We start from the raw sequence: 25,909 nt of genomic DNA on the forward strand, positions 1-25,909 counted from the left end.
AGAGGTGGTTTAATCCACGCCGGCGGGACAGGCATTCTAGCTGTGGGATTGCGGCCCCATCGGGCCGGAGAATCGCGGGGGGGGTGCCCGCCAACCGGCGTGGCGCGATTCCCGCCCCCGCCGAATTGTGCCGGAGAATTCGGCAACCGGCGGGGGCGGGATTCACGCCAGCCCCCGGCGATTCTCCGACCCGGCGGGGGGTCGGAGAATCTCGCCCCTGCATTCTCTCTGTGTATCCAAAGAGGCGCCGGAGTGTGGCGACTAGGGAATTTTCACAGTAACTTCATTGCAGTGTTAATGTAAGCCTACTTATGACACTAATAAAGATTATTATTATTAGTAGTAGTTAGTTTGCAAAAACAAACGGTTGTGATCTATCGGAGTGATTTATAAATGGGGACATTTTGTGGGACGTTTTGTATTGTTTGGAATAAAATATTATAAAAAGATTTTCTGGTGCTGCTGAAAGTCAATGGACTTGGCTACCTCTCCAAATGTTCCATTCCCACTCGCTATGTGTTGCACCGCGAAACCCCGGATCAAGAGTGAGCATTTGTAGTTCCACGCGGACACTGGTAATCCAGAGACCCAAGGTAATGCCCTGAGAACTCGCGTTCAAATCCCATAAAAAAATCTGGAATTAAAAATCTAATGATGATAGTGAAACAATTGTAAAAGAAAAGTCTCATTCGCTAATGTCCTTGAGGGAAGAAAATTTGCTTTCCTTACCTGGTCTGACCTGCAGGTGACTCCAGATCCACAACAATTTAGTTGACTCTTATCTGTCCTCTGAAATGGCCTAGCAAGCCTCTCAGTTCAAGAGCAATTGGGGATGGGCAACATTTACTGGCCGAGCCAGCGATGCGCACATCCCATGGCAGAATAAAATAAAACACTGCAATAGACACATGGAAAATTAAACATGTATTTAGATCGCCAACAAACAGACTTGTTTCAGGCAGGGGAAATTTCATGAGGTGCGATTTTACGGCCATGCTGCACCTGGAGGCCCCGCTCCCAGGATCTACCTGGCTTGCAGTGCCTCGAGAAATCTAACGGGATCTCGCAAGGCGTTGGAATGTAAAACCTGCCCCTTGTGGGAAGGATCCTTTTTTAGCAAATCTGCATCGTAAAGCAAGACAGCTAATCTCCCTTTAATGTGCAGATTCCCGAGGTACACGAGGCAAGGGGTCTATCTCCTTTGCCTTGGAGACCTTGGGCGAGCTCGGTGATTACTGGTCTCCACAAATGGGGACCAGATGGAGCGACACTCGTGGGGGTCTCCCAGGGGATCAGAGGCCCGCAGGTGCATGCCCTTTGGGCAGGGTGCCAGCCTGGTGCTGCTAAGCTGCCCAGGTGGCACTATTCTGCATGGTGGTGATTGGACTTTGAGTGCCCTGTGCAGTGTTGGAGGGACAGGGACCCTCCCATGGTGTCTTGGGGCTTTGGAGGGGGTTGGGGATTGCTTCCGGGCTCCAGATATTGGGTTGCCATTTAAAAATGGAGCCCGATATCGCTACATCAAGGAGTGTAGGCAAGCTCGCTATGGGATTACGTTCACATTTGGTTAAATCAAGCCCCTTGTCTCCATTTTCTTATTTGTGAGAAACAACTGATCACCCTCACCTTCACCCTCAGGTACTGTAGATGGACCACTTATCCTCACATTTTATAACTGCCGGGACTTGTGAAAGACGGACACATCAGTACCCTGCTTTGAAAAGATGAAACATATCAACTTGAAACTGAAATAATTGAGAGATCTTGAAAATTGGCTGTTGCACTGTATTGAAGCCATTTTTTCGATGCTTATTGCCATAGAAACCTTTTAGTCCTGTGTCAGCCAGGTATAATTTGCTTGATGGTGATGCTTTCCACTACCAGGTTTCCTTTTTTCCCAGCCTGTCTTGAGGATTGTTACTTTTGCCATGACATGGTTCCACAGACACCAGTGGCTACAGATAACTCGCCTGAGTGTCCCTTTTTCTTGTGTAAGCCAATAATAAGGGTTGTTTTTCAATTTTTGTCGCTGATAAAAATTAGGCCTCAAGGGGCTAAATATATGCACTATGACACTCAACTTCTACATGTCACAGTTGTGCTATTTTATCAGACCTATTTGGACAGCAGAGGTGCTTGCTCCAGACAGACCGTGTTAATGTTGAAAGGCAAAAGTTGACATGTGACATTGCTCAGGCTCTGCCAAGATTTTTACACCATCATGTGCATGAGCCAGCCTCACTAGCCAGCCTGATGTCACACAGAAGCGGGCCTGGTATAGGGTTGAGAAAATAAATAATTATGCTTCTTAATGTTTACTTGTGAGTTGCAAGAGCAGGAATGTTCCTCTGGGTTTCATCAGAAACTGTTGGGCTTCTACTGTCCTGTGCCCCCCCCCCCCCCCCCCCCACCCAAATGTGATCAACTGTGGTCCCTGTCATTCCTTGACACACATTAGTGCCAGTGACCTTAAAATAATAATAATAATCTTCATTGTCACAAGCAGGCTTACATTAACATTGCAATGAAGTTACTGTGAAAAGCCTCTAGTCGCCACATTCCGGCGCTGTTCGGATACACGGAGGAAGAATTCAGAATGTCCAAATTACCTAACAGCGTGTCTTTTGGGGCTTATGGGAGGCAACCGGAGCATCCGGAGGAAACCCATTCAGACACGGGGAGAACATGCAGACTCCGCACAGACAGTGACCCAAGCCGGAATCGAACCTGGGACCCTGGCGCTGTGAAGCAACAGTGGATGGTCCCATGCCATGGTCAGGCCTGCCAACCTCCGCATTGTTCCTGGTGCGGGAATCAGTGTTTACTTCCGATGATGTCTCTGTAATGAAAACTTAAAAGCAAGTCTTGACTGCTTCAATTCCAATATTATTGTGTTCTACAATCACATCTCATCTAACAACACAGAGCCACCTGTACCCCTTTATTAAATATATGTATATCAACAATAGATATGTGCACTCCTATCAGACAATCAGTCTGGTGCACACATTGGGGAACATTAACTCTTTCCTAACAATCAGTTCATGAGAATGGCATTGAGGCACGAAATTAAAATGATCCAGGTCTCATGTTGGTGAGTCCACTGCTCAACCCACTTACTCCATTTTCATTTCTTGTTGGAGGTTAATATTGGCACTATGGAATCTATTTAGGAGTGAATTCGTACAGTGCTTCCCTAGTGTTAATGCTAATTTCTAATAAATTTTGAAAATGATTGTGACATTGTTGACCATATTAAGGCTAGACACATCACTTTGTGTATACCGCTAGTGAGTGTTTGCCTCACTTACGCTCTCCTTGAATTATGGTACTCAGCTATTTGATTTACTGGTCGAACTGCACAAGCATTGAAAGCTCAATCTTTATCCCTCCATGAAATCCGAAAATTAGGTGATATTTTGTGATTAGGGCAGGACCAAAATTTCCTAAGCTGACTAATAAAAGAGATAAGTGACACTCGTCGGCTCAGCACACTTTTGTAAAATTTAACATGTGATTTATTCAGTTTGAAGTATGCAAATCCTTTAAATGCCATCTCACAGCAAAATGTATGAACGAGAAATAATCACCTTATTTAAAGCTCTTGCATAACATTGTGCTGCTCACTGATGCAGATGGGAATAAACAAAGGCTGGTGTGACTTGACAGTCAAAACTTCAAATATTGTAAACTGAGAAAGTAAAAGTTGCAAGAAGCTTTTCACTGGGTATGAATGAATCTCAAAAATAAATGTTGGTACTGAAATATTTTTCCATGAAACCTCAGATTACTGTTGAATTGTTAGTTGGCACTTGGGAGATATTTGTATTGAATAACCTATAAAATGAAAGCATTGGAGTCATAAAAATTGTTAAAATGTTAAATGAAATTGTTTGATGTTTGTGAACATAACCAATCTACTGACTAAGAATTTCTAAGTTGATCATTTAGTTTTATATTTTCTTGTGTTCCAGGTTACCATTCTCATTTTTCTTGCTCTTGCATTTCTTGCCTGTATCGTGTTCCTTGTGGTATACAAAGCCTTCACCTATGATCATAGTTGCCCAGATGGATTTGTGTATAAGGTAAGGATTGAAAAAAAGAATACCCCTTCCATAAACATATTGAATTTGTGGAATTACCAATCCTACTTTCAATTTAATACAAATAGAATTTGAAGTTATTTGCAGAGCAATGGCTCGTCATTCGCCACAATTTCATTATGACTGACATCAATTGTTGGCTCAAATGTGACATAGCATGGGTATATAAACATTAATTTTATTACAGCAGCTTGTATTATTAATGGTATTGACCACTATTATAAATTAGAAGTGATATGTGGATAAGATTCCAGGCAGAAGAGTAATTGCTTAGTTGGAAACAGAGATATATTTGCATTTTATTCAACATAAAATATATTTTTTGTGAACATACGTACATAAGAATCAGGAGTAGGAGTAGGCCATTTGCCCCCTCAACCCTGCTCCTTTGTTCAATCAGACTTATCTGGATAGGCACATGAACAGAAGGGGTATAGAAGGATACAGGCGGTTGGTCTAGATAGGAGACGTGATTGGCGCAGGCTTGGAGGGCCAAGGGGCCAGTTGCTGTGCTGTATTGTTCTTTATTCAATATGATCATGGCTGATTTAACTGTGGCCTAAACTCTATATTCCTCCTACCCCCAATAACTTTTGACTCCCTTGTTAGTCAAGAATTTATCTATCTCTGCCATAAAAATATTTATTGACCCTGTTTTATGAAGGCCACAAAGAATCCAGCATGAGTTTGTAGAGCCAAACAAAAAGTAACTTTATTTACTTCCAAGAATATATACACAAGGCCAGTAGTTCACTACTGATTCCCTCTCAAGCTGGTACCACACTGGCCAGCGCTATTTATACAGCTGCACTGCTAATGATTGCCCCACCCCCTCCCTCTCATTGGGAGAGCTCATATTCCCCAAATAACATGGGGTAACCAATTTTCACCAGCCAATAGGATCCAGGCAAGTTATAAGACCTTGCCTCCAACGCTCTCTGAGGAAAAGAGTTCCAAAGATTTATGATCAACTGATAGAAAATATCTTTTCTCATCTCCACCTTAAGTGGATGACCCCTTATTTTTAACCATGTCCCCTATTTCTAGTTTCTCCACAAGTGGAAACATCCTTTCAGTGTCTATCGCGCCAAGTCCCCTCAGGATCTTATGTTTCAATAAGATTTCCTCACGTTCCTCTAAACTCCAATGGATACAGGCTCAGCCTGTGCAACCTATCCTCATAAGATAATTCCTCATCCCAGGTATCAGCCAAGTGAACCGTCTCTGAACTGCTTCAAGCACATTTGGAATCCTTTCTTAAATAATGAGACAAAAACAGTACGCAGTCCTCCAGATGTGGTCTCGCCAATGCCCCGCAGAACTGTAGCAAAACATCTCTAATCTTATACTCCCATTCCGCTTGCAATAAATGGCAACATTCCGTTTGCCTTCCTAATCACTTGCTGCCCCTGCATACTAACCTTTCGTGATTCATGTACCTGGACGCTTATTCCCATCTGCCAAATTTCTGTCTACTCACTTAATCTATCTCTGTCTCTTTGCAGACTCCTAATGTCCCCTTCGCAACATATTTTCTTACCTATCTTTGTATCAAATGCAATCAGATTTTGTTGTGAATTTACAGAGTTCAGCTACAAATTAGATTTTTTTTGTCAATAGGTTTTGAAGTTGTGAAAGTTGGTTTGAATTGCCAAAACCTTTACCCTGGAAATACAGTTCTCAATGTTGTGGGATGAGAGTGGTGGGATGAGAGTTGTGGAATGCCAGCATTGGAATACCAAGAAGCCATCACTTGCACAGTAGCACAGCTGATAAGATGGAGTGACTGGCATTGAGTAGAAGGACTGAAAAGAATGCTGAAGAACAACATACAGCCCCTTTGAAACAGTAGTGACCTCTCATGCATTCCACCATTAACTCTTGCCTCTTCACTCTGCAGCCTAGAAATATATATGAGAAAATGATACATGGTGAGACAAAGGGCGATATTTCGTAGAGACAATGCAAGTTTCACCTGCCGGCTGGAGAGCCAGCGAGAGCCCCGGATCACCTCCTCGCTGGAAGACCTGCCAAATCAAATGCCATAATAAAAGCAAAATACTGTGGATTCGAGAAATCTGAAACAAAACCAGAAAATTAGGAAAAGGTCAGCAGGTCTGGCAGCTTCTGTGGAGAGAGAAACGTTTGGAATCCAATATGACTGTTCTTTGGAGCTTCCAGACCAGCTGAATTTTTCCAGCATTTTCTATTTCTGAATCAGATGACAATCAGACACTGAACTGGGCAGCAACAGGCCTTCCCCAGGATCAAGGACCCCTAGGAGCAGAAATACCCTCCCCCCTGAGAGCTGAATCATTGCCCAGCTGCATTACTGGGGGCAGGCTGACAGCTTCTGGCAATGCACCCACCCAGGGCCCAGAATCACTAACGGATCCAGCCAACAGGTGAATGAAGGCGAGATGTGGGTCACAGGCAGCAAGGGAAAGGGGTGACTCTCAGCAGGCCCTCCCTCCCTGTTAATCAAGCACTGGGTGCCTTTGATCAGGGGTTTGCTTTTCAAGCTTTCTGCACAGTGAGTCCTCTGCCTGCTGCTGGTTACACATCAATGGTGGCGGCATAAGACGCTTAATTGAGCAATAATTACCCACTTAAGGGCCTCAATTGAGGATGGAGCAGGAAGGCCATCCACCAACCTTCTCCCCCCGCACTTAATCAGGGCCGAGGCAGGAAGGTAGTGGGATCGCCATCTGGCATCTTTCTACTTGATTAAATATCCCTCCACCATCAAACTGACCTCAGGAGAGTATTAAATGCCAGCCCGAGTGTACATGGAAGCCAGAGGATGTGGAAGTAGAGTTAGGTGTGGTTGAACAGAAGACCAAAACAGGCCACCCCTGGCTGGAGTGATCTCAGGAATCCTGCCATCAAGAGACAGAATCTAGCAAAGCATCAGACACGTGGGGCCGGATTCTCAGTTTCAGAGATGAAGTGCTCACTCCGGGACTGAATCGGTGGTGTTATGCGGTGCCAGTCCAGGAACAATTCATAATCTGTTAATGGGCTAGCACCGGCGCACGTGGAACTAGTGAAAAATAGCATCCGATTGGCCGGGTTCAGGATTGGCACTCGAGGGGCTGTCAAGCTGCAGCTGCATCTCAGCACTCCACTCCCCACACACTCATTCCAGCCAAGACGATGGCACCCCGAAGAGCGGCACCCCGTTTCACATATGCGGAGCTCGAGACCCTGCTGGATGCCACGGAGGAGAGGCAGTGACCCGCTGCTGTACACCGGGCCTAGGGACAGATGGCAGAGGCCGTGAGCACCATGGACCCCACTGCCCGAGCTGGCCAGCAGTGTCGTAAAAAGCTGCACGACCTCCTCAGGGCAGCCAGGGTGAGTAACCAGCACCGTGTCCCCAGCATTAACCCCTGTCCCACACACCCATACCCAACCCCACCCAAAGGGCAATCGAACCCCAACCGCCGTCAGTCTGCTCGCACCCCACCCAGCACCACATGCCAACACCCATACCGCCCGTCTTGATCAGATGTCCTGGTCACTAGCTGCCCGCGTCTGACTGTCTCGCACTGTGCATTTTCTGTCCCCCCTCCCGACAGGAGAAGGTGCCCCACAACCGCAGAGACAGAGAGAGCAGACTGGAGGGGGCCTGCCGGACCTGCGGCCCCTCACTGTTGGAGGGCGGGCATTGGACCTCGTTGGTGGGCCCAGAGAATGGGCAGTCGCTGAGGTGGAGGTCGGCAGCAGGGAACCAAGTGAGCCCACGTTGAGTTGCGACGTCCCTATGGCACGCGTGGCACCACCCCCACACCACCCACCACCCTCACACCATCGAACCACACACCACAAAACCCATCGCCCAGCACCCCACCACCTCCACACCACACCTTCACCATCTCACCACCCCTCCACCACCCCTACCCACGATCCAACCATGCGGGCATGTCATGTGTCTTGCAGGATTACCTGGCGACAAGGCAGGCCCTTCTGGAGGCCCCCCACACCCGGTCACAACGCAGGACCAGACAGTGAAGAGAGCCCCCAAGCGACAGCCTCCAGCATCTCGGAGCACCAGTCTGGTGACAACACCAACTTTCTGTCACAGCTGTCTCCAACACCCTCCACCACCTCAGAGACACTCACTTCAGTTGGGCATTATAGAGAAGAGGCTCCGGGGGCACTATCTGGTGTGCATCACACACGTACAGAGGTACATCAGGTAGAGGTAGGAACCTCTGACGGGGTGGTAGGTAGGAGGGTGTTTCGACCCCAGAGACTAGCTGCTGTCCAGGCGGGTCTTGTGCTTCTGGAAAGGGCGGTTCTATCGATGCTGGAGATGCAGACACAGAGCCGGGGATTTAATGAAGGGGTGTCAGCAACATTCCGGTGCCTGCAGATGCAGTTAGAGGAGGCGGCACGGTGGCACAATGGTTAGCACTTTTGCCTACAGTGTTGAGGACCCGGGTTCGAGCCCGGTCCTGGGTCACTGTCTGTGTGGAGTTTGAACATTCTCCCCGTATCTACCCCCACAACCCAAAGATGTGCAGGTAGGTGGATTGGCCACACTAAATTGCCCCTTAATTGGAAAAAAATGGAGTACTCTGAATTTATAAAAAAAGAAAAAAAAAGATGCAGTTGGAGGAGTCCAACCGCCTGCAGGAGGTGGTGCCGACCATGTGTGCTACCCAGGCCAACAATGAATGGGTGGCATCCGCGGTGAGGCCTTGGGACATCAAATGTGTTAAAATATATACAATTGATCAGAATGCAGATATCTGACATGTCACAAATGTGACATTAGTTTTTCCAGGCTAGCGAGGTTGTTCGTAAGTAATTATGAATTTAGTGCAGCATAACAACCCAGTAACACCTCAAAGTGGATGTTTTCCTCAAAAGACAGACATGCAAGCTACCAATACAGTTCGAATGCTGGAACCTAATGTTTCTCTAGGGTGATCAAGGGGTCAAGATGTCCAAGGCCTGGGACACTCTGTGCGGGCAGTGGCCGAGGCACATAACAGGGCGGCCCTGTCACAGACCACCTGGACATTGCAGCGACACTCCAGAACTTGACCTAGCCACAACGGGTCATGGCTGTGGGCATCCATGGCATTACCTGGGCACTGGCTGACCTGAACGAGTCACAGGGGGATGAGGCACATTCACAGAGGGAGGTGGCATTGAGACCCTGGTCGAGACGAGAATGTATCTCCAGGACTGGCAGCACCAGGTGGCAGGAGACCCCCCCCGGAGCTTGCTCCGGTCTTACCCCTGTCTCAAGGAGTGACCTGGGGACCATCGGGCGTCCCAAACAAGGTGGAGATGATGGGGCCCGTGCGGTGACCCCTGCAGAACACCACAGCGCCTCAGAACTCCTGTCCCTGGCGCATCTGATGGACAGCAGGCAGAACAGGGTGGCACCACGCCACCTGGGACACCCGAGAGATTGCAGGCCCGTCCAGGCCTGGTCGCTCCAGAGGACAGCCATGAAAGGGAACTTGGGTCACAAGGCGGGAATCACAGCAGGCCGTCTCCACTCCTAATGCACCACCTGGGGAACCACTTAGACAAACTGTTAGGGGCCAGAAGCCCAGAATGTTAGACACCAATTAAGTTGGCATAGGTGCAGAGCACATTAGGAGCTAGGGCACAATCCTAAAGAAACATGTTCACCTGTGCACAATAAACACCTGTTCACAAACATTCTAACCTGCCGTGATGCTCTGTGAGAAGGGTGTGAGGGATGGGCTGGGCTGGCTGCAGCAGGGGCGCTGCGGAGGAAAACAGGGGGAAGATGGGCGGCCTTTGGAGATGGGCATGGGCTAGGGCCCCCAGGTCAGCCACCGCACATCGCCCGGGACCACCCTCCTCCAACTACACCAGCCCCTCTCCCCCAACTGCACACCTGCTGATACTGCCAGCCCAGGGCCTACATCCCGTAGTGAGGCAGGTAGGAATCACCGAGAGGGTTGCAGGTGAGGGGGCGGGGGGATCAGTGGTGCAGGGAAAGTGGATATGGGATGGGGTGCTCGGCCGGTGTGGGGGGGAGGGGACTTGGGACGGGATCTTCGTACCACCATTGGCCTGGCCCCCGAGTCGGTAAACCTGCTGATCCTGCCCAGGCCCCGCCAGGCCCCATGTCCTGCCATTCCTGGTCCTCCTCACATCCTCCTCGTCGGACAAGGCTTGCCATTCATCCCCCTCCTCCAACACGTTGTTCCTCTGCTGCACGATGTTGTGGAGGATGCAGCAGGCCACCACGATGTGGGAAACTCTCCTAGCGCTATACTGGAGGGCCCTTCCAGAGCAGTCCAGGCATCTGAATTGCATCTTCTGGACGCCATTGCACCACTCGATCACAGCCCTGGTCGCGGCATGGGCGTCGTTGTAGCAGGTTTTCGCCTTGGTCAGTGGCTTCCGGATAGGCATCATCAGCCACGATCGCAGTGGAAAGCCCCTGTTACCCAAGAGCCAACCCCTCACTCAGGGGTGCGCCTTGAATGTATCGGGAACCATTGAGTGTGCCAGGATGAAGGCATCATGCACGTTCCCTGGGTGTCTGGCGCAGATGTGCATGATGTGCACCTCGTTGTCACACACCAGCTGCACATTCATGGAGTGGAACACCTTTTCGTTTACCACCCACTCATATGCCGGTGCTCCTAGGGGGACATGCACCCGTCAATCACCCCCTGAACCTGGTGCATCCCGGCGATGGCGGTGAACCCCGCTGCCCGGGCAATCTGGTGGACTCTTTGAGAAGGTGACCAAACAGATGGACGAGGGTAAAGCAGTTGATGTGGTGTATAGGGATTTCAGTAAAGCGTTTGATAAGGTTCCCCACGGTAGGCTATTGCAGAAAATATGGAGACATGGGATTCACGGTGATTTAGCAGTTTGGATAAAAAATTGGCTGGCTGGAAGAAGACAAAGGGTGGTGGTTGATGGGAAATGGTCAGCCTGGAGTTCAGTTACTAGTGGTGTACCACAAGGATCTGTTTTGGGGCCACTGCTGTTTGTCATTTTTATAAATGACCTGGAGGAGGGCGTAGAAGGATGGGTGAGTAAATTTGCAGATGACACTAAAGTCGGTGGTTGTGGACAGTGCGGAAGGATGTTACAAGCTACAGAGGGACATAGATAAGCTGCAGCGCTGGGCTGAGAGGTGGCAAATGGAGTTTAATGCAGAAAAGTGTGAGGTGATTCATTTTGGAAGGAATAACAGGAAGACAGAGTACTGGGCTAATGGTAAGATTCTTGGTAGTGTGGATGAGCAGAGAGATCTCGGTGTCCATGTACATAGATCCCTGAAAGTTGCCACCCAGGTTGAGAGGATTGTTAAGAAGGCGTACGGTGTGTTAACTTTTATCGGTAGAGGGATTGAGTTTCGGAGCCATGAGGTCATGTTGCAGCTGTACAAAACTCTGGTGCGGCCGCATTTGGAGTATTGCGTGCAATTCTGGTCGCCGCATTATAGGAAGGATGTGGAAGCATTGGAATCGGTGCAGAGGAGATTTACCAGGATGTTGTCTGGTATGGAGGGAAGGCTGAGGGACTTGAGGCTGTTTTCGTTACAGAGAAGAAGGTTAAGAGGTGACTTAATTGAGGCATACAAGATGATCAGAGGATTAGATAGGGTGGACAGTGAGAGCCTTTTTCCTCGGATGGTAATGTCTAGCACGAGGGGACATAGCTTTAAATTGAGGGGAGGTAGATAAAAGACAGATGTCAGAGGTAGGTTCTTTACTCAGAGTAGTAAGGGCGTGGAATGCCCTGCCTGCAACAGTAGTGGACTTGCCAATATTAAGGGCATTTAAATGGTCATTGGATTAACATATGGATGATAAGGGAATAGTGCAGATGGGCTTTATTGTGGTTTCACAGGTCGGCGCAACATCGATGGCCGAAGGGCCTGTACTGCGCTGTAATGTTCTTTGACTCGGTCCTTATTGAAGCTGATATATTGTGCCGACCGGCCATTCAGGGCCTCCATTATGCAAGGATGCACCCGTGCACTGAGGTCTGCGAGATCCCAGGCTGATCCCACTCGGCGCCTGGATGGACCCCCTAGCGAAAATGTTCAGGGCGACCGTCACATTCGTGGCCACCTGTAGCAGGTGTCCTCCCTCATGCCCCCGCAGTTCCAAGTGCACCATGATCCGGCAGATATGCCGCACAACCCTCGTGCTCAGCAGGAGTCTTTGACGACATGCTCGGTCCAGCAGGTCCTCAAATGACAGGCACTACCGGTACACACAAGGCCTAATGCCGCCTCCTTGCCACCTGCTCCGTGGTCAATTGGCTGGCCAGCTCTCCATCCTCAACGGCTGACTCCTGTCCCTCTGGGTCAAGCTCCGCCGCTGCAGGGCTGTCCCCGGGCAGCTCCTGCTTGTTATAGCCTCGGTGCATCCCCCAAGGCAGATGACATCCATTCCTGGTTGGATTCCAAAATCCATTGTCTGCAGGGTGTGAAAGGCAGGCATGTTAGCATGGTGCATACTCCTGTGCCCAACCAGGTCCAATGGGTTACACAGTGGCCCTAGCCTACACTGCAGCTCTTCCCTTGCATGTCCCACCTGCCCACCTCTGTGCTTTTCCTCAGTAGTCACGGCGCATGTTTCCAGATTTTGAAAAACCACAAGGGAACCTTGCTGTTGGTAATTCCTCCTGGTGGAGACGGAGCATTGTTGGAAGCCCAGAGAATACCGGGGCGACCCAATTAATGATATGCCAACGGCGTTTACTGTACGTGCGGTGCAGAATGTATTCATGCCACTGCAACAGAGAATGGCATTCCATTGGGTGCCCGGCGTTGGCCTCTATTTTCAGCTGAGGTGTGATTCTCCACCTGATGGTGCTTCACGATTCTGCCATCGCTGAACGGAGAATACCGCCCATGGCCTCTCCCAAGGTTGAAGTCTGGATAGTGGTGGAGACATCTGGCCCTGCTGTGCACTGTTCAACTCTTAGGAGAGCAATCTGAATACTATAGATTTCAGCATATAAGTCAACCTTTGAAGCCTCAAAATCCTTTGAAAAATGGAGGTTGACTTATACACCGGGTATAAAAGGTGAACCGCCAGTGTTGGTGTAGGCGGTCATCATATTGAAATATGAAAAAAGTATGACACCTCAGATTCAAATTAAATCAATGTGATACATTTTATTGAATTAATTAATTCTACAAGGGCACAGAACCACAATCTGAGCATTTTAAAAACTGACAAATTTAATTCAGTAGCCAATGCAAAGAGTTTATCAAATTCATTCGAAGTCACTTTGGCTACAGCTTCATCATAAGGATTCCACTCTGGATCAAATTTGGCACTTTCGGTTTCAGAATCATCCCTCCACAACAAATCATCTTCCTTTTCATCCACTTATTTGGACATTCAACAATTTTAGAACAATCTAATGACAAATTGTGGATTATTAGCATCCCACAATTTGATAATGAGACCACGCAAAACTTCAAGCTAGGCAGCAGACTTATTTCTACTCTTTGTAAAGATTTTATTCTCTGTCAACCATTCAATTATTCCATTTGTCATTAACAGGATCCTTGAGTGGCTTGTTGGGGACACAACCAGAGGTTGAACTATGGGCATTAGACACTCACTGCCGCTGCAATGTGGGTGTTACTTCTTTGCAGCCACCTCTTTATCTCTTCAGATAGGGGACTGAACATGTTCCACGTTAATAAATTGCATTGTTTGTACAGGACACCAGGGCACCTATCCCAACACACTATTGATCCACTGCTTTACTCCATCCTCATCCATCCAACCGTTGTCATGGCCATGTCCAAACTCTTTGCATGGAACATGATTTTCAGCACAGTCTTATGCTTTTAAATTACCATAGACTTTAATTTTGTTCCGTTGGCCATGCAGGTTGGTATGACTGTGAATCTTGCCTTCCCATGCCCTGTGATTTTCACTAGAACTGTTTTTGAACCTTTTCCACGGAACAGTTGGGTTTCTGGGCACATTGAAATTCATGAGCAATTCATCTATTTTGACAATGTGACACAATGAGTACTTGGGCGGGACCTTCTGGTTCTACTGAAGGCAACCGCCCATGACAGGGTTCCCTGGCGGCAGAACTGGCGAGCCACGCAAAACACTGTAGTCATTGACGGGAAAATCCCCCTGCCGACCAGTGAGATCCGCCTCCGCAGTTGGGAGTACACCGCAGGGGCTGAAAAATCTTGCCGCTTGTCTTTTTGTTGCTGTGTGATGGTGAATTGCTGGAAACTGTTGATTTTGGCATCAAGGTGCTTGTTTAGCACATGGCTAAAGAGATGGCTTTGAAAGCAGACCAAGGCAGGCCAGCAGCACAGTTCAATTCCCATTCCAGCCTCCCCAAACGGCGCCATAATGTGGCGACTAGGGGCTTTTCACAGCAAATTCATTGATGCCTACTTGTGGCAATAAGTGATTTTCATTTCATTTCAAGGCCTTTTGGTAGGCTGTGAGTGATATTGGTCTTCTGCTGTAACACAAGACATTTTCATTCCATAAAGTTGCTCTGAAAACTTTGCTGGACTCGGGCTTTGATTTGGCCCACTTAAGTGCATATTTATGCCTTGCATTTCTGGCAACGATGCATTGTGACAATTTGTAAGGACCCATTCTGATACATGCTTCTCAGATCAGGCCAATGGCTGGTCCCTGTTCACATGGAGCATTTGGCCTTAGCCGTCTTCTTACAGACAGATTCATTCTTCTTCCATTCTCACACGAGTTTTTCATGAACACTGAAGTCCCTCATTGCAGCATAGTTATTTGACAAGTTAGCAAATGTTACTACTCTTAGCTTGAAAGCAGCTTCTTGCTTCATTCTTTACGCCATACGCCACACGCAGTCTGTTCTGTGTGGGCTTGTCTTGAACTCCTGTGCGTCTACTTGTCAACAAGGCCTCTATTGACTGCTTGAGCCCATGCACCAACTTATAAGGTGAGTAAAATGCACATTTCTGAGGTGAAAAGTTGAGATTGAATATTCTGCGATTGTAACATTTCTTAACAGTAAAGAGAGGTTGACTTATATTCCAAATTATTATTATTTATTCGTTCACGGGATGTGGACTTCGCTGTCAAGGCCCACATTTATAGCCCATCCCTAATAGACCTTGAGAAGGTGGTGGTAGGGAACTACCTTCATCAACTCAGCAGTCCATGTGGTATGGGTACACCCATAGTTCTGTTAGGAAGCGAGTTCCAGAATTGTGATCCAGTGACAGTGAAAGAATGGCAATATAGTTCCAGGCTAGGATGGTGTGTGTCTTGGAGGAGAGATTCAGGTGATGGTGTTCCCATGCACCTGCTTCCTTGTCCTTCTAGGTGGTAGAGGTAGTGGGTTGGAAAGGTGCTTTGCTGATTTGCAACAGTGCATCCTGTTGATGGTACACACTGCTGCCACTGTGCATTGGTATTTCTCTTTCAGTTCAGTTTCTGGTCAATAGTACTCCCCAAAATGTTGATAATGGGGGATTCAATGGTTGTAATGCCATGAAATTCCATGCTGGCCAGGGGAGCATACATGGTCTGCACCGCTCCTGCCCTGCAGGCGGTTGGACTCCTCCAACTGCACCTACAGGCGCTGGATGTTTGCTGACATGGTGTCCCCTGCTCTCTGTCTACACCTCCAGCATCGATCGGACCGCCCCCTTTCCAGATGCCCGAGACAGTCTGGATGGCAGCTAGTCCCTGGGGTTATGCTGTCCTCCGACTGACCTCCCCCTTGGGCGTTCCTACCTCCACCTGATGTACTGCTGCAGGTGTATGGTGTCCACAAGGTAGTGCCCCAGGAGCCCCTTTACTATAATGCCCAACTGAGGTCTATGTCTCTGGGATGGTGGAGAATGTTGGAGACAGCTGTGATGGAAAATCAGTGTCGTCTCCGGACTGGTGCTCTGGGGTGATGTGGGCTGACGTCACTCTCTGGTCCTGCCTCCTCGCTGGACGTGTCCTGGGGTTGTGGCCGGGTGTGGGGACACCAGAAGGGCCCGCCTCATCGCCAGGTGTTCCTGCAAGACACAAGACATGACACATGGTTGGATCGCGGGTGGGGGTGGTGGCGGGGTGTTATGGAGGTGGTGGGGTGCTGAGTGGGGGCGGTGGGTGGTGTGGAAGTGCTGGGATGGTGTGGAGGTGGTGCCACGCATGCCATAGGGACATCCCAACTCAACGGGGGCTCACTTGGTTCCCCGATGCCGACCTCCGCCTTGGCAACTGCCTGCTTTCTGGGCCAACCAACCAGATCAAGTGCCTGCCACTCCCGTGACGGTGAGGGGCCACCAGTTTGCTCTCTCTCAATTTATGCTGCCTTCTCCTGCGGGGTGGAGAGACAGAAAATGCACAGTGTGAGGCAGTCGGACATGGGCAGCACTGGAAGTGGGCAGCTTGTGGCCTGTGTGTGCAGGGCACCCAGCGGGCGATATGGGTGATGGCATGTAGTGCAGGGTGGGGTGTGAGCAGACTGCCCGCAGGTGGGGTTTGGTCACCCTCTGGGCCGGTGGGGGTTTGGTTCCAAGGGCATGGTGCTGGTTACTCACCCTGGCTGCCCTTAGGAGGTTATGCAGCTTTTTACAGCACAGCTGGCTGGATCTGGTGGTGGGGCCAATGGCGTTCATGGCCTCTGCCACCTGTGCCCAGGCCTGGTAAATGGCAGTGGGTGGCAGCCTCCTTCCCACCTCAGGAAACAGAGTGCCCTGTCTCTACTCCATGGCATCCCGCAGGGTCTCGAGCTTCACATCTGCAACATGGCGTGCCACTCTTCTGAGTGCCATCTTCTTGGCTGGAATGAGTGTGCCTGGGGAGTGAAGTGCTTGTATGCGGCTGTAGCTTGTCAGCTTCTCGAGTGCCAATCTTGACCCCAGTGAATCGGGTGCTGTGTTGCATTGGAATTGCACTAGTACCATGTGTCGCCAGTGCTAGCCCATTATTGGATCTTGAATTGCTCCGGGATCAACGCTGCTTTCGGGGTTGTAGGCCACCACCAATTCAATCCCAGCATCAGCACTTGGTCTCTGAAACAGAGAACCCGGCCCTAGGTCTTTTGTCCATGTTTGGGTCAAGGCTGTAATGAGGTCAGGAACTAAGTTGCCCTGGCAGAACCCAAACTGAATGTCAGTGAGCAGGTTGTTGCTGAGTGTCACTTGATTACACTGTCAATGTCGCCTTCTGTCACTTTGCTGATGATCGAGAGTAGACTGATGAGGCTGTAATTGAATTTGTCCTGCTTTTTGCAGACAGGACATACTAGGGAAATGTTCCATGTTACCAGGTGGATGTCAGTGTTGTAGCTGTACTAGAACAGCTGAGCTAGGGGTGCAGCTAGTTCTGGAGCACAAGCCTTCATTACTATTACCAAAATGTTGTCAGGGCTTATTGCCTTTGCTGTATCCAATGCCTTCAGCCACTTCTTGATATCATGTGGAGTGAAGAAAATTGGCTGAAGACTGGCATCTATGATGCTGGAGACCTCCAGAGGAGGTTAAGATGGATCATCTACCCAGTAGTTCTGGCTAAATATAATTGCAAATACTTCAGCCTTGTGTTTTTTCTTACGGATGTCCTGGGCTCCACCTACATTGAGGATGGGGATACATGTGGAGCCTCCTCCTCTAGTTTGTTGCTTAATTTTCTATTACCATTCACGACTTGATGTGGCAGGACTGCAGAACTTAGATCAGATTCATTGGTTGTGGGATCTCTTAGCTTTGTCCATCGCATGCTGCTTCTGCTGTTTTGCATGCAAATAGCGCTGTGTTGTGGCGTCACCAGGTGGACATCTCATATTTAGGTATGCCTGCTGCTACTCCTGGAATGCCTTCCTGCACTCTTCGTTGAACCAGGGTCGATACTCAGCTTGATGGTCTGCAGAGCCATGAGTTTACAGATTGTGATTGAATACAGTTCTGCTGCTGATGGCCCACAATGCCACATGGTGCCTAGTTTTGAGTTGTTAGATTAGTTTAAAATTTATCCCATTTAGCAATGTAGAGGGTATCCCTCAATGTGCAGGTAGGACTTCATTGCCACAAGGGCTGTGTGGTGGTCACTTCTATTGATACGGTCATGGACAGATGTATCTGCGACAGGTAGATTGGTGAGAACGAGATCAAGTAGGATTTACCCTCTTGTTGGCTTCCTCGCCACCTGCCACAGACCCACTCTAGCAGTTATGTTGTTTAGGACCCATCCAGCTTGGTCAGTAGTGATGCTACCGAGCCACTCTTGGTGATCGACATTCAAGTCCACCATCCAGAATACATTCTGTGCCATTGTTACTCTCCGTGCTGCTTTCAATTGGTGTTCAATATGAAGGAGTACTGATTCATCAGCTGCAGAGAGTGAGTAGTAATCAGGAGGAGGTTTCCTTGCCCATGTTTGACCTGATGCTATAAGACTTTATGGTGTCTGGAATCAATATGGAAGATTCCCAGGGCAACTCCCTTCCGAATATAGGCCTAAACATTATCTGTGTCTGAGAAGATGGGTTTGTCTTATCTGCTGGGTTGATTTACATGCTGTAAACTAAGTTCAATGGCATCTGAAGAAGCTTCGGTAAAGCTTTAATTGTTTACATAGGGTATGGCACAGAAAAAGGCAATCTGGCTGTGGTAATACCAGGTATTGCGGTACCTGAGAGGTGGATGACCATTGGCTAGACCCAGGAGTCTACCATTGGCTAACGTACATAGCTCCGCCCTGAGAGGCGGGGTATAAGAACCGATGCCGTCCCAGCAGCCTTCACTTTCTGTATCGAAGCTGCTGGGAACAGTTCTAGCTGATTAAAGCCTATTAGTTATGACTCATCTTGTCTCGAGAGTAATTGATTGCGCATCAATTTAATCAGCTATTACTTCAGTGAAGGATGGATCTCCGTATCAAACCAGAGTGCCTTCAGCTCAGCCCCCACGCGGACAACTCCGCTGCTATCTTCAAGCATTGGCTGGCGTGTTTTAAGAGCTTCGTCGACACGGCCACCGACACTCCCACAGAAAGGCAGAAAATGCACCTTCTATGCTCACGGGTCAGCCCTGCGATCTACCTCTGATCGAGGAGGCGGAGAATTATGCTGCAGCTATCGAGCTGCTAGAAGGACATTATATCCGACCTGTGAACCAGGTCTACGCACGTCACCTGCTGGCAACTAGAAGGCAAAGCCCCGAAGAAACACTGGAAAACTTCTATCGGGCACTGCTAGTGTTGGGCCGGAACTGTGGATGCCCGCCAGTTTCGGGGAACGAGCACACAGAACTTTTGATTAGGGACGCTTTCGTGGCAGGTATGACTTCTCCTGATATCCGCCGAAGGCTCCTAGAAATGGACGCACTGGGACTTACTGAGGCACGGGCCCTGGCGGGGTCTATGGCCGTTGCGTATAAAAACGCGCAGGCTTTTGCCACCGGATGCGCGGCGCCCCCCTGGGCTGCATGGCACCCCGTAACGGCAGCCCCCCAGACCTATCCCCTAACCCCGCAAACCTGCGCGATGAGACGGCCCACTATCGCCGCCGGCCAACGCTGCTTTTTCTGCGGGCAGGCGAATCATCCCCGCCCGCGCTGCCCGGCCCGCACCGCCACCTGCAAAGGGTGCAGCAAGAAGGGCCACTATGCCGGGGTCTGCCAGGCCCGTGCCGTGGCTGCAGTCTCCAGCGACTATCGGCAGCCTTTCGTTCAGGTCCCGGCCGTCCAAAGCCCACCGCCGCTCTCCTATCCCCAGGCCGCGTGCGACCCACGGACACGGCCATTTTGCCCCCCCGGCCACCACGCTGGACGGGTGGGCGCCGCCATTTTGTCCCTCACCGCTGCCATCTTCTGCTCCCCCGGACTCCATGTGCGACCCATGGCTGACGCCATCTTGGATGGGGCCTCAGGACCCCAGCACAGCCGACTACACGCTGCCCGACCAGGACTCTCCTTTACTGCAGCTGGCCTCGGTGACTCTGGACCAGAGTCGGCCCCTGATGCTAGTGAAAGCTACTACGACGATCGCCATCAACGGCCATGCGACGTCGTGCTTGATCGACTCCGGGAGCACGGAAAGCTTTGTTCACCCCGACACGGTAAGGCGCTGCTCTCTTGTCACCCATCCCGTAAACCAAAGGATCTCCCTGGCCTCCGGGTCACCCGCAGTGGAGATCAAGGGGTTCTGCCTAGCGAACCTCACTGTCCAAGGCAGGGAATTCCGCAATTTCCGCCTGTACGTTCTGCCGCACCTCTGCGCAGCCACCCTCCTTGGGCTGGATTTCCAGTGCCATCTGCAAAGCCTGACCTTTAAATTCGGCAGCCCTATCCCCCCCTCTTACCGTCTGCGGCCTCGCGACGCTTAAGGTCGACCCGCCTTCCCTGTTTGCGAACCTCACCCCGGATTGCAAACCCGTCGCCACTAGGAGCAGACGGTACAGTGCCCAGGACCGGACCTTTATCAGGTCGGAGGTCCAAAGGCTGCTGAGGGAAGTGGTTATCATCATAGAATTTACAGTGCAGAAGGAGGCCATTCGGCCCATCGTGTCTGCACCGGCTCTTGGAAAGAGCACCCTACCCAAGGTCAACATCTCCACCCTATCCCCATAACCCAGTAACCCCACCCAACACTAAGTGCAATTTTGGACACTAAGGGCAATTTATCATGGCCAATCTACCTAACCTGCACATCTTTTGACTATGGGAGGAAACCAGAGCACCCGGAGGAAACCCACGCACACACGGGGAGGATGTGCAGACTCCGCACAGACAGTGACCCAAGCCAGAATCGAACCTGGGACCCTGGAGCTGTGGAGCAATTGTGCTATCCACAATGCTACTGTGCTGCCCATAAATCGAAGCGAGCAACAGCCCCTGGAGGGCTCAAGTAGTGGTGGCAAAGACCGGGGAGAAACATAGGATGGTCATAGACTACAGCCAGACCATCAACAGGTTTACGCAGCTGGATGTGTACCCTCTTCCCCCGTATAGCCGACCTGGTAAACAGGATTGCGCAATACAAGGTCTTCTCCACAGTGGATCTCAAGTCTGCCTACCACCAGCTACCCCTCCGTAATGGTGACCGCCAGTACACTGCCTTCGAAGCAGATGGGCGGCTCTATCACTTTTTAAGGGTTCCCTTCGGTGTCACGAACGGGGTCTCAGTCTTCCAACGCGAGATGGACCGAATGGTTGACCGATACGGCTTACGCACAACGTTCCCGTATCTTGATAACGTCACCATCTGCGGCCATGACCAGCAGGACCACGACACCAACCTCCGAAAATTTCTCCAGACCGCAAATATCCTTAATCTGACCTACAATAAGGATAAATGCGTGTTTAGCACCGACCGTCTAGCCATCCTAGGCTACGTAGTGCAAAGTGGAGTCACAGGCCCCGACCCCGAACGCATGCGCCCCCTCATGGAGTTCCCCCTCCCTCACTGTCCCAAGGCCCTAAAGCGCTGCCTCTTCAGGTATTACGCACAGTGGGTCCCCAATTACGCAGACAAGGCTCGACCACTAATCCAGTCCACAACCTTCCCCCTGTCGATGGAGGCCCGCCAGGCCTTCTGCCGCATCAAAGCAGACATTGCAAGAGCCACGATGCGCGCCATCGATGAGTCGCTCCCCTTCCAGGTCGAGAGCGATGCATCCGACGTAGCTCTGGCGGCCACCCTCAACCAAGCGGGCCGGCCCGTGGCTTTCTTCTCCCGCACCCTCCATGCTTCCGAAATCCGCCACTCCTCGGTCGAAAAGGAGGCCCAGGCCATAGTAGAAGCTGTGCGACACTGGAGGCATTACCTGGCCGGCAGGAGGTTCACTCTCCTTACGGACCAACAGTCGGTTGCTTTCATGTTCGATAATGCACAGCGGGGCAAGATTAAGAACGACAAGATCTTGCGGTGGAGGATAGAACTCTCCATCTACAATTACGAGATCTTGTACCGTCCCGGGAAGCTGAACGAGCCTCCTGATGCCCTGTCCCGCGGCACTTGTGCCACCGCACAAGTGGACCGCCTCCGAGCCCTTCACTAGGACCTCTGCCACCCGGGGGTCACTCGTTTCTATCATTTTATCAAGACCCGCAACCTGCCCTACTCCATCGAGGAGGTCAAGACAGTCACCGGGGACTGCCAAATCTGCACGGAGTGCAAACCGCACTTCTACCGGCCAGAGAAGGCGCACCTGATAAAGGCTTCCCGTCCCTTTGAACGCCTCAGCATGGATTTCAAGGGCCCCCTCCCCTCCACCGACCACAACACGTACTTCCTGAACGTGGTTGACGAGTACTCCCGGTTCCCATTTGCCATCCCCTGCCCAGACATGACCACAACCACCGTCATCAAGGCCCTCCAGGGGATCTTTACACTGTTCGGTTTCCCCGCATACATCCACAGTGATAGGGGGTCCTCCTTTATGAGCGATGAACTGCGTCAATTCCTGCTCAGCAAAGGCATCGCCTCCAGCAGGACGACCAGTTACAACCCCCAGGGAAACGGGCAGGTTGAGAGGGAGAACGGAACGGTCTGGAAGACCGTCCTGCTGGCCCTACGGTCCAGGAATCTCCCAGTCTCCCGCTGGCAGGAAGTCCTCCCGGTCACCCTCCACTCCATCCGGTCGCTGCTCTGTACTACCACAAACCAGACACCTCATGAACGTCTCCTTGTTTTCCCCAGGAAGTCCTCCTCCGGGACCTCGCTCCCAACCTGGCTAGCGACACCCGGATCCATCCTGCTTCGGAGACATGTGAGGGCGCACAATTCGGACCCGTTGGTTGAGAGGGTCCACCTGCTGCACGCCAACCCCCAGTACGCCTATGTAGGGTTCCCTGACGGCCGCCAAGACACGGTCTCCCTTCGGGACCTGGCGCCCGCCGGAGCCCCACGCGCACCCGCACCACCGCCCCCACTCCCACTCTCCCCGCAGCACCTGACCGGAGGGTCAGTACTGCCGCCACTCCTACCCAGGCCCGGCCAAGCACCGACGCCCCCTGCAGGCGCCCCTCCCCGTGCCCACTTTTCATCCCAACAGCGCTGCCTAGAGGTGACGAAGCTGCCTGGGAGGACAACACCACCTTCCCGGAGTTGCAACCGCCGGGGCCCCCATCAGGATCACCGCCGAAGCTCAGACGCTCCAGAAGGACGACCAGGCCACCCGATCGACTGATTGCTGCACCACGAACACTTTTCTATTACCCTCGACATCACGGTACCTCAATACCTGGTCCTACCATGCGAAAGGTGACATTTACGCTGGCCATCACCCCGCCGGGTTCTTTTTAACAGGGGGTGAATGTGGTAATACCAGGTATTGCGGTACCTGAGAGGTGGATGACCATTGGCTAGACCCAGGAGTCTACCATTGGCTAACGTACATAGCTCCACCCTGAGAGGCGGGGTATAAAAACCGATGCTGTCCCAGCAGCCTTCACTTTCTGTATCGAAGCTGCTGGGAACAGTTCCAGCTGATTAAATCCTATTAGTTATGACTCACCTTGTCTCGAGAGTAATTGATTGCGCATCACTGGCCCAGCCAGCCCATGCCAGTGTTAATGCTCCACTGAACCACTCTGCCATTCAATACAATCATGGCTGATCTTCTGCCTCAACTCCACTTCCCGTACCAGCCTCCCCGAACAGACGCCGGAATGTGGCGACTAGGGGCTTTTCACAGTAACTTCATTTGAAGCCTACTTGTGACAATAAGCGATTTTCATTTCATTTAATTTCACTCACCTCTCCACCTCCCAAATCCCTTGATTTACTGAAAGATCAAGGGCGCAATCTTACAGCGCGTTCAGCCAGAATCGGAGTGGACATGGCTAGTAGATCCCGGGTGAGGCCTCTCCCGGGATTCCCGACGGCCATTATGCCTCGTGAGATCTCACTAGATCTTGCAAGACATCGCAATCTGGATCCTGCCCACAATGAGCGGACGGGGTCACGCACAGCTAAGTGAATTTAAGAACCCACTTAGCTATGCTGACGCTGGATCGATCAACCACCCGGTATCTATCAGCCTCACCGAGGAGAACCCAGCTGGGCCCGACTCAGTACTGGTCTCCATAAATGGGGACCAGGCGGAACGGTACCTGGGGGGTCTTGCAGGCGATTGGAGGCCCCCAGTTGTCAGACTCTGGGCAGGGTGGCACCCTGGCACTGCTGGTGCCACCTGGTCACCCTGGCATTTCCACCCTGGCAGTGCCACCCGGTTAATAGCCTGGCATTGCCAGGGTGCCCAGATGGCACTGGCAGGGGCACTGCGAGGATCCCAGCCTGGCAGTGCCAAAGTGCCAAGCTGACATTGTGCCCGCGTCGTGGTTCGGGCTCGGGGTCTCCTGCCCATGTGAGGTGGGGTGTGGGGGGCTGGGGACCCCAACAGGTGAGTTGGGGTGTTGGGAGGGCCCGGGGGTCACGTCGGGGAGTCAAGGGATCCAGGGGCCCTTTAAAAATGGCGACCCAATCTCTTCCTGCACATTACATAGCGGGATTGTTCCTGTCGCTAAACGGACTCTATTTTATTTTGGTTAGATTGCACCCCAAATATCTGTCTGTCTCGGCCTTAACTCAATGATGGGGAGTATCCACAACCCTCTGGCTGAAAAGCATTCTTCTCATCTCAGTCCTAAATGACCAACCCCTTATTCCCATATTGTGATCTTGTATTCTAGATTCTCTGGCCTGGTGAAACAACCTCTCAGTACCTACCCTGTCAAGAATCTTCAGACTCTTTTATGTTTCAATGCGATCACCTCTTATTTTTCTAAACTCCTGCGAATATAAGCCCAATTTATTCAGCATATTGGCATAGGTCTACCCTCTCATCCCAGGAATCAATCTAGTTCATCTTTGTAGTACTTTCTAAGGCAAGCATGTCCTTCTGTTAATAAGGATTTCTAAACTATACAGAATATTCCAGGTATGGTTTCACCACCCATGTACAATTTGACTATAAGATATAGGAGAATTCGGCTCATTGATTCTGCTCCGCCACTCGATCATGGCTGATATGTTCCTTATCCCCATTCTCCTGCCTTCTCCCCATAACCCCTGATCCCCTTATTAATCAAGAACACTAGATTTGTGCTTGAGGTGCTGTTACCTACAGGGCCACAAACTAGTAGCTGGAAGATGGAATTAGGCAGAAAAGTTCTTTCTTAGAACATAAAACAAAAGAACTACGAGCAGGAGGAGGCAATTTTGCCTCTCAAGCCTGCTCCAGTTCAATACAATCATGGTTGATCTCATCAGGCCTCAACTCCACCGTTCTCCGCAACCCTTCAACCCATTACTAATTAAAAATCTATCTAACTCCTCAAATTTTCTCACTGTCCCAGCATTCACCACACGCTGGGGTAGCGAAGTCCACAGATTCACGACACTTTGGGGAAAGTAGTTCTCATCTCTGTTTTAAATTTGCTACCCCTTATCCTGAGATTATGACCTCTCTGTGGTAAACACCACTGGTCACACACTACGTGTATTACGGTACTGCCACTGTACTACAGTTAACACAGTAAATCCCAGCCTGCTGGCTCCTCCCAGCAGGCGCTGTATAAAAGTGTATGCTCTCCTGCGCTACTTCCATTCTGGTTCCAGCTGCAGGAGGCTTAACATCTAGTGCAATAAAGCTTCAATAGTTTCACCATTTCATCTCGTGGTCATTGACCCGCTCCACGTCTACTTTATCCATACTTTATCATCTTATTTACCTCAATTTGATCTCCCCCTTCTAAATTCTAGAGAGTATAGGCCTAAACTTCTCAATCTCTTTTCTTAAGACAAACCCCTCATCTCTGGAATCAACCTAGTGAACCTCCTCTGAACTGCCTCCAATGCCAC

The 25,909-nt window shown here is 50.5% G+C and overlaps 1 protein-coding gene across 3 annotated transcripts in view; it reads left to right on the top strand.

The window, feature by feature from the left end:
* nsg2 (neuronal vesicle trafficking associated 2) overlaps window positions 1–25,909 on the top strand; it is a 160,909-nt gene that overhangs the window by 126,209 nt on the left and 8,791 nt on the right. For all 3 annotated transcript variants that reach the window (XM_072512098.1, XM_072512096.1, XM_072512097.1), the window contains exon 4: window positions 3,975–4,085. In XM_072512098.1, coding sequence (XP_072368199.1) covers window positions 3,975–4,085 — 111 coding nt within the window. The remainder of the gene's footprint in view (window positions 1–3,974; window positions 4,086–25,909) is intronic.

The sequence above is a fragment of the Scyliorhinus torazame genome, chromosome 7 (genome assembly GCF_047496885.1).
Source record: "Scyliorhinus torazame isolate Kashiwa2021f chromosome 7, sScyTor2.1, whole genome shotgun sequence".
In the NCBI taxonomy this organism is placed as follows: Eukaryota; Metazoa; Chordata; class Chondrichthyes; order Carcharhiniformes; family Scyliorhinidae; genus Scyliorhinus; species Scyliorhinus torazame.